At 41.6% G+C, this 15,176-nt stretch overlaps 1 protein-coding gene and 1 long non-coding RNA gene across 2 annotated transcripts in view; both read right to left on the minus strand.

Moving 5' to 3' along the window:
* Positions 1-811: 811 nt before the first annotated feature.
* LOC104966267 (tyrosine-protein kinase FRK-like) overlaps positions 812-15,176 on the minus strand; it is a 16,476-nt gene continuing 2,111 nt past the window's right edge. The window contains exons 2-6 of the mRNA XM_010795450.1: positions 13,877-13,929; positions 9,830-9,835; positions 1,832-1,999; positions 1,548-1,716; positions 812-1,008 (exon numbers count right to left, since the gene is read on the minus strand). Coding sequence (XP_010793752.1) covers positions 812-1,008; positions 1,548-1,716; positions 1,832-1,999; positions 9,830-9,835; positions 13,877-13,929 — 593 coding nt within the window. The remainder of the gene's footprint in view (positions 1,009-1,547; positions 1,717-1,831; positions 2,000-9,829; positions 9,836-13,876; positions 13,930-15,176) is intronic.
* Positions 8,554-9,192, minus strand: LOC104965558 (uncharacterized). Its single transcript, XR_800537.1, has 2 exons — positions 9,151-9,192; positions 8,554-8,686 (listed from the first exon to the last, which is right to left on the minus strand). It is a non-coding gene; the product is annotated as an uncharacterized lncRNA (long non-coding RNA).

Genomic DNA, 15,176 nt, shown 5'->3' on the forward strand with positions numbered 1-15,176 from the left:
CTTGTGGTTGATGTGAAACTACATCTCACACCCCACTGGGCAATATGTTCCTCTGCTGAGTTCAGACTCGCTCTCTGTCTGCTACATCATGTGATCTTCACTGGCTTTATGCCACACTGAGAAGCCATAATTTTAGCATGTTAAGAGTAGACTGCCCTCAGTTAAAGGTCATCCAGGAAATTCATTCACTTTTAAATAATATACATTCCTTCTGTCTGCTACATTGAATATATACAGAAATAAATATTATGGCAAAACATAAGGTTTCTCTAAACTAGCAGCCATAGTTTCACCCTAGAATGCATGAATTTAGAGGTTGAACTTGTACGTTTGTGAAAGCATGAAAAGTGTGAACGAACAAGCCTGCTAGCAGCTATTTCAAAATGGTCTTTTCTATACAGGCATTTAGAGTTAAACATGCAGGCCTAATGCATGTTCTGAGTATCAGAGCAAGTGGACTGCTGGAAGATATCAGGGTTTCATCTGCAGAATTATTCCCTTACATTTAATTAAGAAAAATAATAAAACCAAAAAATTATTAATAAAAAAGATTAACATAAAAACTCAAGTTTAAGACGAACTCAATGGGAAAGTGGATGGAGCCAGAACCTGGAATTGATTTTGATGATGAAGGCAACTGGATCGTCTGGCTTAGACTAATAAAGAAAATGATGTTGAATATGGCGAACAAGTTTTAATTTGTGCACTGTAGGATCGTAATAGTTGTGTTGATCTGTGATAAATCTCGACTGTCGCCCTGACGCTTGCAAACTAGCAGTGGACTTTGATCTGGTCATAAAGTAGCAGCAGCTCATAATGTCATGGGTAGATCAACATGAGGTATGTTACTTTGGAGGTAGTCCAGCAGGCTGCCGTTCTTCATCAGCTCAGTGATGATGTAGATGGGCTGCTCCATGGTGCACACAGCGTACAGCTGGATCAGCTTGGCATGCCTCAGCCTCTTCATGATCTGAGCCTCTCTCAGGAAGTCCTCAGAGTCCATGGTTCCTGTGATAGGTGGTACAGGGGGGTATATGAGCAGTGGTACTTTGACACAGCTGTTTTGCAGTGGTTGGTTACATTGTTCTTCGTCGCACTGTGTGTGACACAGTGTGTGTACACTCATTCTTACATAGATTCTTGGACCACCATCATGGAGGTCATGTTTTGGCTTGGTTTATCGTCTGACTGTCTGTAGGATTACAGAAATGACTGGCCTGATTTTCATGAAACTTGTGGTGGAAGTGTAAAACATCAAGGAAGAATCCACTACAGTGTGGAGTGAATCTTAAAGCAAGGATGGATATTATGGAAGATTATGTTTTTTCTTCACAAAACAGGACATTTGTGATGCATTTTATGCATAATCTAGACGAGAAACAACAGTTAGTGAGATATTGATTTCATTTTCAGATTTCATTTATCCTATCTCTATTAGAAGGATCAAATCAACTTCCAAAGTTACAGTAACAGTTGTTTCCCCATCCTTAGCACTAGCATGTTTCTGGTTTAACCCCTCCAGTAAGAGAGCGGAGGCATTAGTGTACCAGGTTTGAGGGTCTTCACTGCGACCGCTGTGGTCTCGTTCCACAGGCCTTCGAACACTTCTCCAAACTGTCCGGCGCCAAGCTTCCTTAGCAACTTGATGGAGTTGCGATCAATCTCCCATTGGTCCACGGTGTTGTAGGACAGGCCGTGAGTCTGTGGAGCCTCCATCTACATACACAGGAAGAGTCAAAGTCTACTCACATCACCATGACTTCATACTGTATTCAAACATGAACTTTAGGAAGAAAACAAGGGATGAAAGGATTTGAGAGGATGTGTTTACCTTTTTGCAAGGCTCCCCCAGACGCACACAGAGGCCATCGGCCTCCTGGGAGTAATGAGCCACCAATTCCTGTACAGTAAGGAAGGATCGGGCCCTGGACACGAACACGTGACCATTCTCCAGTTTTTTCAGTTTGTAATGCTTCACCTTCCCACAGTCCAGCACTGAAACAAAAAGCCAACATCAGAGTTTACACAAGAGCGGGAATTGTGAGGTAAGGTTTCCTCTGACAGGAGGCTTCAAGTCTTTATCAAACGAAGCCAACGCATGTTTTGGGGGGTGTTCCCTCTCCTGTAGTGTGTCCTATAGGTTTTTGTGCATGTAAATGGTGTGTAACGGCTACAATCCCAAAGTTCCCTCCAGAGGGAGTTTCTCTACCACACACTGCTCCCCTGCCTGAAAAGTCTACAATGGACGCCAGCTAACCAATCAGAGCAGACTGGGCTCTGGTTTCAGACAGAGGGTGAAAGAGACTCTTTAAAGTAGAGACACTACATACTGATATACACCTGAACAACAGCAGGAGAGGACTCTTTAAATTAGACACACTACATACTGATATACACCTGAACATCAGCAGGAGAGGACTATTTAAAGTAGAGACACTCTTTAATTGGGTTAGGTCAGTGTTTACTGATTATTATCTATTGCCTTTTGGTTGCAACACATCAAGCTGTAAACACAGAAAAAGAGTGACATTGCCCCTCTACATTCACCAGTGAGACTGTAAAGTATCGGAAAACCCTGAAACAGCTGCTGTGAACTTCATGAGAGTGATCAGAGCTCTAACTAAAGCAATACGACTCTCTTCAGAGCTGAAGGGGAGCTGCTAAGGATTCTGTTTGTTCATTACTACAATCTTTATATTCCATCTATTCCGTGATTTATTAAAATAATGTTTGATGCCACTTTAAGGTTAAGAGATGTACTTTGAATATTCATAACAGATATTTATAAAAACTTAATTATATACTAACACCTCACTCTGGGTAACATTCTAGTAGGTGCTAGGTATTTGTTTAAGTCTTGTGCCTGTTATGTGCTTAAAGAGCAACTTGCAGGTTAGAGACACCAGTGAATAAATGTGTAGGAAAATGATGAATACACTAGATTTTCAAAAGAATATACAGAAATATACACTACAGTGACATCTGGCGTCGTTTTAGTAAGACATTTTCACTTCCGCATAAAAAAGCCTCCGCACGTGACCTCCCGCGTGTGACGTGACATGGGGGAAACAAGGGGGAGAGCGGCCGGTCTAACGTATGAATAAACATGGATCACAATGCTAGTTTTGACACACTCTTGTGTCAAAACTAGCATTGTGATCCATGTTTATTCATACGTTAGACCGGCCGCTCTCCCCCTTGTTTCCCCCATGTCACGTCACACGCGGGAGGTCACGTNAAGAAACACTGATGCATTAATCAATAACAATAATCTACAGCTCCTCTCTCTGCTCCAGATGAATTAAAAAAATATATATCCCAATGACATGGTTTGATCTTGCCGTCAAAGGAAAACAAAGAGAATTAAGAGTCTTGACCTCCACCTCCTTAAAAACAGGCACAAATAAAAATATGAGGAAGTAAGAGAAAAGGGTGGGACGAGGAAAGGGAGGATACATAATGGTTTATTGCAGCAATGTATTATAAGCTGTATGAATTATTATCTCAATAAAATCCAAAGACAAATAAGAAAAAGAAGCAAAAAGCTGGGGAGAGACCAAGGAGATGAAAGGTAAGTTAAATAGTTCTCATGTAATACAAAATGGAAAAGAAAGAAATGCAATATGTGGAGGAATGGATGAATGAAAACATCAAAATGACGTATTGTGTTCTTATTTCTAGGCGCAGTCATAAAAAGCAACACATTTTCAATCTTTAAGAAAAATGTTTTCACTTTATTGTTATGGTTGTTGTTTTTTACTTCCTGTCTGTGGGTAATCTTTTAAGATAACAGCTCAGTCAAATAGGTTCCATAAGCATTGTTTAAACACTTGATCAAAATAGCTCTATTTTTTATGTAGGCTTTATGAAAACAATTGTTCCGCCTGCTTGAACACACGTGACTGTAGTAAAAGTCAAACAATAATGAAAGACAGTTGAAATTGTTAAACTCTAATCTCTATAAACAGAATAATGCATAAATAAAGGAGTCCTTCATCTCTAACACAGTTTTTGCTTCTTGAGTTGCTATAGACTTTCGAAAATGATGGCTGCCCAGATATCAAATTTCTACAGCAGAACCTCAGAAAGACTGGCCCTGGCCTCCAGAGGCTAAGTTGTCGTCAGACTGATAGCCCATTGGTTCTGACATTGTTCAAAGTATGACCTAGAGGAATGATAGCAAGTACAAAAGTATCAGGACACAAAGAGAAGAAATGATAAAGTAAAAAGGAATTGCTGCAATAAGATCAGAGGCATGCAGAAGCTTCAGGGTATGACTTGAATAGTAATACAGTCTCAGAGACAAAAAGGAGAGTGGAAGGACAGAGGAACAAGGGGAGTTCCACTCTTACCCTTAGTAACAACAGACAGAGGTAGAACAGAGAAAAAGATGCAGTGCAGAAAACACTTTAATAGAAATATTATCTAACGACTGTGGTCTCTCTTGTTGCACATTACAAGCTGTATTTTCACAAGATGAGGTGCTGAATCTACTGCAGTAAATATGATCAGACTCACTGCACTTTCTCTAGCTGTTGAGAATATTACTGTAACCTTCTAGTGTATTAATCATACATAGTTACTGCATTTCCAGTTTATTTTAGTCTTCTTAAGTGCTGTACTATCCCGGTTGAAGTGAGCGAACAATTGGACACGTTCAGAAAATGAATGAATTCCACCCAACGTAATACAACGCACAAGCAACTTGGGCAGCGAAGCAGAGGCCATTAAATTCAAAAGAAACATTCCCTATGGAGAGAGAGAGACAGAGACAGATAGAAAGACAGAGACGTGCACCCACAAGAGACAGAGAGAGAGAGAAACTCATCTGTAACGTTACATTATTCGCCCGCAGCCTATCATTTTTTTCCCCTTTTCATTGTCAATAAATTCTATTAAAATCCAGCCTATGGTGTCTGATCTGTGGATTCCACTTCTTCTATAGAGGCTTCTCTCTGTTTCCCACCAAAGGCTCAACTGACAATTAATTGTAAAAGTGAGATTGGTGGCTCTCAAATAGTTATTTCATTTAACTCGTTACATTTTCATATAATGAACTCATAATCAGCAGTTTCCCTCCCTGCTGATGTCATTACGGCGGTCTATCAGCACAGCCCCTCTTGTATAGGACCGTAGACAACTTAGTGTGATGTTTTTTTTATTTAATTGGGCTTCCCTGGGAATTATTGTGGAATTCAATCTGTTAAAGGCTCTAAATAGCTGAGCCCATATACAGTATATCATATGAAGCTGTTGGTGAAGCTGTGTGGGGTCTTGAATAATGACACTCACCCAGCACATTTCTACTGTAGGAGGGTAATTTTTATCAGTGACATGCTGAGGTTCGACTTTGTAGCAAACAGAATGTCTCATTTAATCAATGTCATATATTTTTCCATTGTGTTCATGTAATGCAAACCCAGTACATTCATTGTGTTGACGCTTTCATTTAGAGCGAAGGTTTATAAAGACACTTTATTTCACAGACATGCTTTTCAGCCCACATGGTGACGCTTTCCTTCCTTTTTACCTCATCCAAACATGCAAAAGTAATTTTCCATTTTCCATTCAGCTGGCCGGTGATAAAAAAAAAGCCGATTTCCACAATGGCTACAGTTCAGTGGACAAAGGGGAAGGCATTTATAATTGTATATGTTGGAGGTGTTTTCCTATTTCACATTCAGATGAGGAATTTGACACACCTGCATGTGTGTGTGTGTGTGTGTGTGTGTGTGTGTGTGTGTGTGTGTGTGTGTGTGTGTGTGTGTGTGTGTGTGTGTGTGTGTGTGTGTGTGTGTGTGTGTGTGTGTGTGTGTGTGTGTGTGTGTGTGTGTGTGTGTGTGTGTGTGTGTGTGTGTGTGTGTGTGTGGAGCTGGGGCAGGGGTGTGTGTCTTTATGACTGAGCTCCATCTGTGTGCAGACACACATCATCCAGCATGACATCAGCTGAAGCAGAACACAGAGGACATTTTAATCAAGGCTCTCACTGAGCCTGGTGGGCTGGTAGAGGTATGTGCATGTGTGTGTGTGTGTGTGTGTGTGTGTGTGTGTGTGTGTGTGTGTGTGTGTGTGTGCGTGCGTGCGTGCGTGCGTGCGTGCGCGCGCGCGTGTGTGCGTGCGTGTGTGTGTGTGTGTGTGTGTGTGTGTGTGCGTGCAAGTGGGCGCTGCTATATTAAAAAATGTCCTGGGTATTGTGATGAATCATTAAGACTACTCCGACCACTGATAAAGAAGCAATCAGTCCTGTGTGGCCCTGAGTGGGTTCTTGTTAGAACAATGAGCAGACTCTAGATCAGTTGTAATAGGTACAAGATATATGCATGTTTGGAGACTTCTGCCATGACCACCAGAGTGAATCATATCCAAATTTGAGTTTTACAAGCTCTCCCTAACCTTCCGTCTTTCCTTGAGATAAAAACCTCTTGTGGTTAAGTAAAAAAAGAGCCCCTTTTCTCCCTCAGAGTGCTTTTAATTTGCCTTTTTCTTCTCAACAAGCTCTCACTTTAACAGAAATGTTGTCAGAGCACATTGACTCTGACATTGTATATTATTGCTTTTACAAGGTAACTTCTTTTCCCAAGGATGAAGGAATTTAGTCTCTTATTAGTCTCTTCTTTTTACTGACATTACAGTCACTTTCAAGCAAACATTTAGTAACATTTAAGAAGAAAGTTAAAGGTTATAAAAATTACATGAGGAGACGGTCATTTTCTAGCTATTTCAGTCTGGGCAATTTATATTATAATATAGTATAAGAAACGGGACTTTAGTCTGCTACTGCTGTAGTAACAGCACCTACTGCACTCGCTAAAACATGCAACAAGATAAAGGTCAAAGCTTCATTCTGCATCCTGGCATGCCAAAAAATGTACTAACTCCCTATTTTATTTTGCTCATAAAATTGGGGACGCACACTTTTATTCTGGTAAAACAGAGAGCACCACCTGATTTCGTTATAGCTGAGATAAAATGCTAACCTTTACCTATCTGCTCTGTTGGATCATCTGACTCTCAACTGATGTTGGCCAACTTACTGAAGGAGATCTCTTAGTAGTGAGTCAAGTGTTGATGCTTCATTTAATCTCTCTCATGGGAGCGCTAGCACATTTTTCTCAAGGGCTTCATGTCTTAATATGTAGTGCTCATCAAGACTTTATACCAGGGGTACTCAAACTTTTTTGTTAAAGGTCCACTTGTGTATTTTATACAAGGTCAATGGTCCGGATCAATGCCAGTAAAGCCCCCCCCCCCCGGAGCGGAGCAACGAAACTGAAATTAAGAAGCAGTATCGGCGCCCTTGAGGGGGTTTCCCGACATGTCGTTGCAGTAAATTAAAGGGTGTTTCATGTTGTCGTTGCTGTGGACCTTCTTAATCTTTTTTTTATGTTTTTTTATTTTATTTTGAAATGGTTACGTTTATTCTGGTTTATTTTTTGTTTGTATCTTTTATTTTAAATTCATTTATTTATTTTATGTTTTGTGAGCTGAGCTGTGTGATTTTATATTTGATGTACCTCTCTGTACAGCACTTTGGTCTGGAGCTGCGCCATATAGATAGAAGAGTTATGACAGCGGAAGTCCAAAAACGGTTATCGTCACGTGGTTCATGCAGACGAGGATCGTTCCCCGGAAGTTCATGGCAGGCAATGTTAATGCATTGATAACAGGAGATAGAACTACGATTTTTTGGTAATTATTAGTGAATAAAGGTTTTGATTTGCAATATGTATACAACAAATCGATATGTGTATGTATTTCCAAGGCACACAGGGGATAGGTTTCACAACATAAAATAGAATTTGCTACATATTAAGTGATAATATTAGGATTATTGTGAACAACTAGTTTACATGTTAGGCTAACAGTGCCTTGGTTAAAGAGCCTGTTGCTGTTTATTTATAGCTTTGAATTCTTTAAAACCAATATTATCTTCTTAAACTTGTATGGTAGTCAGGAGCATCGCTTTCTAATGTTTATTGATATATTTAGAGGGAGGGGATCTAAAGGAATGCTTCAAAATTCAGATTAGATTCATTTCTACCATTTTCTTAAATTCATGGTAGTTTCAGTAATCCCATGGTAATTGAGGACACAAGTTATCTAAATGACTAATGTCATCTTTATGGCTTTCAGAAAGGACAGGAGACCGACAGGTGACTATCAAAGGACTAGCAGCAGCAGCAGCAGCAGCAGCATGATGATGATGATGTTAAATGTGTTGTTTTAGGAACATCCATTGCAAATACATGGAATTCAATAAACATTGAATAGCATATCATGCAGTTTGTCTGTGCCTTTCCCTCCGTGTTGTCCTGGTTTGCTGTGCTGCCTCCTAGTCGCCACCATGGTTTGCTGTGCTGCCTGGGGATGCTCAAATCGCTCCGAGAAAGGAGTAAGAATGTACGGCGTCCCCACTGACACAGAGCGGAGGAAAAAATGGCTGGCTCAAGTCAGCAGGAGCAATTTCACGACCAACAGCAAACAAATATGTGAGGTTATTATATACAAACAGTGCATTTGCACTTTTTCACAAAACGAGAACCGCACCATTGGGAAAGCTTAATGTTTTGTTTAATACAAAAAAACAGGGAAAGGCTTGAAAAACACAGAGTTGAGACTCAGGGTGCAGGGTGAGGGTCTCAGTGCAGGTATTCAGGCTCCATTGAATCCCCCTCTGGTTCTTGTGCTGAAAGAGGGAGTAACAGACAGGAGAAAGGGTTATACACACCTATATAGCACACCTATTGGATAGGAAATTGCCTTGGGGAGATAAGGTGTGGTCTTTGTTCCCAACTGAAGTTATGGAACTTTATTATTTGTGAGTTTAACAGAGTATGACAAATGGCATCAGTAACAGATGTGATATGAATTTCTATAAAGTTGTCTCACATTCTTGGTCATATTTTATATACAGTATGTAATGAGTATAACATGTCCAGTAAGTATAAAGTGTTTCCTAATACTGTGTATTCAACCACTATGGTATAGTGTATGGTACTATGGTATGGTATCCTAGCTTAATCTGTTATCTGTAAACGTTCCCTAAATCTTGGATTAGGGATAATCCACTGACATCCTTTAATACACATGTTAATTTGAATCAGATGTACTGATAATATCCGCAATATAAATCTTTAAACTTCTTCTTACCTTTAAAAGTCCGTCACGAACATTCTATTATGCTGCAACTCTACAGCTCTGCTAGCCTTGGCGCTAACTTCCGGGGAACGATTGAGAGGCTCCACGATCCGCCATTGCTGTAAAAAGTCCGCCCCTCCATTTCTGTACGTTCTCTCTACAATTCCTAATTCTGTAAACCGCTCTTTTTTTGTCTTTCTCCGGATTGAATTAACCATAGATGTAGCTGTACAACAGTACTTTACACCGAACCTTCCTTCCTTGTTGCTTCCTTACTTTATTTCCTTATTCGTCATTCGAAGTGGATAGTTTTATTACTCCTCTTTTGTCCCGGCGACGCCTCGTCCTTTCTCCTTCCTCTTCTACCTCCCTTTCTAGTTAAGTTTACGGACTTGGATGTGGAAATCCTACACTTCCCTACCCTTTTGTTCGCCCCGGGGTTTTTTCCTCTATTACGGTTACTATAAACTTCGTCTTCCCCACGCTCCTCTTATCGGGTACAGTGTCCCTCCTTCAAGTGTCACAACCTCCCTTTCTTGCAGCCCTTTTGTTTGTTTCACTTATGAGGACTTATGTCGTTGGAGTACAGGAGTCTGTGTTTAGGGTTCAAGATCGACTTTTCCCCTAATAGTACTAGTAGCAATTATTCGTTTACCGTCGTTGGGGATTCGGAAGGAGATAGATTATTTAGGAGGGACTAGGTGTGTCCCCTCGTATTAAATTATGTCTGCCGCCCCCGCACCGCTCCAATAGCCAGCTGGCTCCGTAACTGTTATTATTCGTTCCCTCACTTCCTCACCAACTTTTGTAGGATTGAGAATTTAAGTAATTGACCATCTAACGTTTTTTTTTACTGAATTTAATTACCGATTTTACGCCCACCGCAACGCTTGTAACAATGAAAAACAATTGAATAAACCACTGTCCTCTTAAAGTAGGCAGTACTCGCAGGTTGCCCTTATCGTTGAACAGAGGACGTGTCTGCCGGACTCTACTTTACATCTGACGACCTTGTTCCCGGTAGAATTTTTACAATTAACGTGTTTTTTTAGTTGACTTTTTCGTTGTCGAACGGTTTAATTAAGGAGAAGCTTTGGCGGTTACCTTTTTAGTAAAAATAAAAAACATACACAAAACGGTAATACGTAACCTCTGAAGATCAAACGATCGACGAGAAAGGAAACGGAAATTAATGTTTTATACCTTAATAAGTATGACGATGGTAAACACATCGATATACAAAAGAGAACGCATCTTTGGGCTATAGTAATAAAGGTAGAACCATAACTCGTAATTTAGTTAGGACGAGCTCTGTACCTGAACGGGGTAATGAAATACCCGAATATGTTCATAAAACAGTTTCGGAGTAACACAAACATCATTTTAGCCCGATATGTCCTCCTGGACAGTGGTAGGTCTTCATCTTGTAAAACCGACAAACTCAGCAATTATCAGTCTGATTTTTGCAAAACCGTTGAAAAATTTTCGTACCGAAAGTTAACATAACGGTCACATCTAGAACCCTAACAGAGAGGAGTTACGTGTCCGGTCACCGATTGAGCAAATCCCAGGAGAGGTGAAAGGAAAAGTGGGGCCCACAAAATTTTACACCCCTACCATATTTTCGTCCCCCGAAGAGTTGAGGCCTGGTCCCAGACCTGGCTTTTGACGTTTAGTTAGGCCTGGTTTGGGACACAAGGGTAATATAATTTTTTTCTTTTTTTTCTTATAGTTATTTTTTTTTCCTTTTTTTTTCTTTCAAAGACTAAGACTACGAATTCAATGTCTACTGCCAGTCTATAATACGATATAGCCCTCCTTTCTTTGATTACTAACGAGCATCGCCGCTATGTCCTTCTGTACAGACACTTAAAGGCAAGCGCGTAACCCTTCTACACTCCGGTCTGGCGAAGTGGCCACAGCGGCCTCGGACGGTACCTCCACACTCCGCAGTATATTGCGTCACCGCCGACCCACGCTTAGGCCTCAGTAAACAACCCTTACGTCGGGTTTCACCCACGTTTAGTGACATTACCACCTAGATCGCTGTGCTGCCTTACTTGTAAACCTCTCTTACATGGGGCATTTTGGCAACTCTTAGCCCGACCATGTGATAGCCCTAAGTTAGCCGCCCAACGATACGTAGCCACAAATCGATGCCATAGATCGCAACGATCGCGGTCGTAGAGCGCGAAACATTGCCCGCAGACTGCATCTGCGTACATGCTGCCGAAGCGGGCAAGCTGCCAGTGTGGGAGTCAGCGCCGCTGGTTTCCACAACGACGCGAAGCGGCAGCGCCGACGGTTTCATCGATTGAAGAGCCGTGATTTTAAGACCTTAATTTTCGTTTGATTGGCATTATTAGCGCGCTTTGATTCTAAGAGCCCCAAACGCACAGGTTGGTTTAGTGCGCAGTAACTTGAGCCTGTGAAGTGCGCGCCGTCTAAGTCTCCCCCGTAAACATTCTGATCTACTTCCATACTGCCGCACCGCGCGCGAAGACGACGTGATCCTGACGGCCGAGTTCGTCTGCCGCGACTTGTTGCGTAATCCCGAACGAACTCAAAGCTGCATCGACCAATTCCTACGTACACAGAGAGGTTAGCTATCCCGCGGCCACCCCCTGTCTAGTGTTGTCAATCACTAAGTGACCACCGTACATACTAGAACTCACGTTATAGTTTAACAATCCCGCTACTCTTGACTTTCCGACTAATGGCAAGTGACCCATCATCGACCACGAGCGGAGTTGATGTAGTGAATCTGCTGACGCGTTGTGTCTTCATGGAAGTTAGCTGCCGACTACATCCCGACTAGGAGAGATCTAGTAGCGACACCTCTACAATACTGTAGATAAGAATAAAAAAGACCAGTCAAATTCTTGTAAAGTTCCGGGAATGTAAGCTCTACGCATCGCCAGTTCAAACACTACATTCGTGAAACCACTTATGGGGCGACCCGACATCTGCGCCGAACTCTCTGTTGATATTAATGCCTTTCGTCAGTATACTGTGGTCTTGCCCCACCGCATGTCCGTGCACGCAAGTCCTTGTGCTCTCACTTATAATTCACCCGCCACCAATTGTTGTCTCGGCTAGGCTCTCCGGCTTTATTACACGACACACCGTATGGCGCGCACGACACACACCGTTGCACACGACGCACACACGCACACCATCGGCGCACCACTCGTGACACTGCTACCCATCGCACACACACCACACAGTAATCGTGCCCGTGCATAGACAGGGACCGACGATGCTTCAGAATCGTTCGTACCACTCGTTAAGTTTCTTCAATGGAGAAACGGTAGGTCCGGACACTGTGTGTGTCAACTCCCACCCGCTACGTGTGAGGGGACATTACCTCATTAAGTTATCTATCAAATCTCGAAAGAGTGGAGTAAACGACAGCCCCGGGCTGAACTATACGGAAAATTGCTACCGATTACGACTTTCCCCGACGGACAGTTACTGCACTGTACTAACGTCGGTGCATTGAGCATCGAAGTGCGCGCCATGTCCCTCGAAATTGTGTTCTGCCTAGGAAAGATCTTGGTATTGGACGTGCCCCTGCTGCATGTAATGTCCGCGGTGCCACGAAGGTAGTCTGAGAGCTGCTGCCGAACTAAATCAGACTCAATACAGCCTTTGGTACTCGACATTGTCTGTCGCTTCTCCTAGTCTGACTGTCACGACGACGGACGTAGACCAAACTGTCCGAAGAGTAAATCCGCGGGTCTGCTCCTCTACCGCATACTATGAGCCGTTCAGGTCAGTCCTTTGTACGATTGAATAGTCAAATTGACAAATCTGTAGACTCATTGTGGTAGAAATTTTGTTCTAACAAAATACCGATCTAATATGTAGAATGCTATTGTTAATATATTATAGATGGAGCGAAGTAATCTTAGTTTATCCTTTTTCCTTATATAAATTTTTCTGTATCAATTTTATTTATAGAATATGAAAATATTAAATTTATAACACAAACAATTAAACTGTACACGTTTCGTTCCACCCCGCCACTAGGGATCGTCGCGGATACCCACTATAGTCGGGCTTCGGTGTCCTGAGTATGACGAGTATGGGGAGAAATAGGAGAATCGAAATCTGTCTTTTTTTCTCCACAACATCGATACGGACTAGTACATTAAGATGGCGTCTATTTCAATTTAAGACCGAAACGATCTTGCGGTAGCCAAGATGTGGTGTAGTTTCTAATAAAGACTTTGTCATACCTCGGAGTGTACGGAAATGGAGTACGTCAAAATACTGTCCACTCAAGGAAACATTACATGACCACAAAAACTGTGTTCTAATCGATATCTATATCGTGACTTACAATCGCTCGGAACGGATTACGATTTATTCTGTTTTATGCCAGGTTTTTTGTTCAGTCCGTAACAAAGACTATCGTAACAACTTACACCCAACAGCGAATAACAATCTAGCCCGTCTTTTAGACACTAAGCGAGCAGAGGATGGGGACAAAAAATTTTCTAAACACATGCGTCCTTATCCACCTCTCCGCAAAAAACAAGACTGCGACGCAACTCAAGGGGCTGTGTGGCACCCGTTGAGCGGTTTGGAGTCGCCCCCTGTGTATAAATAAACTATTTCTGCAGTGTATTCACGTAAAACGTACTTTCCGGTGAGCGGAAATTACGATACAAATGAACGACAAGATACGCCAAAAGAATCTTACTTACCACGTATATCGTAGAATGAACAGTACGCGCTCGCCACTGTGGTGTAACTTCTGGCATTCAATGTTGGCGTCAAATGGAACTTGAAAAAAGAAAATTAACCGAAAGGTTACGGTAGAACGGCTGAAAAGTTTGTAACTGGATGTCTGTTTATCACGGTAAAGAATGTGATCAAGTCAGTAGTTTGAAACACAGACATAACTTTACACCACACATATGTCACCGATACGGCAAATGGCTGTCCGTTCACGGAACCTGGTCGCCCCCGGGGGTTTAATCGACTAATTTAGGTTAGGTCAGGTTGAGTAAATACACGTTACATTTCGGAGGTCTGGTCGCGGTATATCTGACTCTCAATGCAGTAGAGGCAAGTAGGNAATTCATCTGGAGCAGAGAGAGGAGCTGTAGATTATTGTTATTGATTAATGCATCAGTGTTTCTTAGGGTCAAAAACACTAAACTCACAACTTAAAATGAAAGTGTTTAGTTTATTTAATAAAAGAGCACATTTTCAATGTGAAAAGTGACAGTAGATATAGATTAGTTGCAATTCGGTGCTATATATATACAGGACTGTCTCAGAAAATTAGAATATTGTGATAAAGTTCTTTATTTTCTGTAATGAAATTAAAAAAACAAAAATGTCATACATTCTGGATTCATTACAAATCAACTGAAATATTGCAAGCCTTTTATTATTTTAATATTGCTGATTATGGCATACAGCTTAAGAAAACTCAAAAATCCTATCTCAAAAAATTAGAATAGTTCCTCAGACCAAGTAAAAAAAAAAGATTTATAACAGCAAAACACAATCAAACATTTGAAAATGTCCATTAATGCACTCAGTACTTGGTTGGGAATCCTTTTGCACGGATTACTGCATCAATGCGGCGTGGCATGGAGGCACCTTTTCTCCTGAAACCCCTGGTGACACCGTGACAGGTCACGAAAAAAAGGAATCCGGGTTCAGTCTGCGGAGAAGGCAACAGAACCAAGTCTTCACCGAACTGGTACCCTAATGCCGATAACATCGGGTAAAGGGCCCTGTGCAGACACTTGTCACTGAAAACTATGGACCTGAGGTCCCGTAAGTACAGGTGTACTAGAAACGTCGACGGGTGTCACGAGTTTTGCTGAAGTAATTGTACGACAGAACGGTCCCGTATGCCAGAGAGCTAACCAAGACGTCTTAAGGGGACTGGAATTGGGTATCTGTTGTACTGCAATAACACTCTACTACGAAACTTTACTGTGAGTCACTGGTTGATCGATAACTCGATTTACAGAATAACTTCTAGGACCGTGGTATTGTGGAGTACATCTACA

The sequence above is a fragment of the Notothenia coriiceps genome, unplaced genomic scaffold (assembly GCF_000735185.1).
Source record: "Notothenia coriiceps isolate Sejong01 unplaced genomic scaffold, NC01 NC01_scaffold00037246, whole genome shotgun sequence".
NCBI classification, from domain to species: Eukaryota; Metazoa; Chordata; class Actinopteri; order Perciformes; family Nototheniidae; genus Notothenia; species Notothenia coriiceps.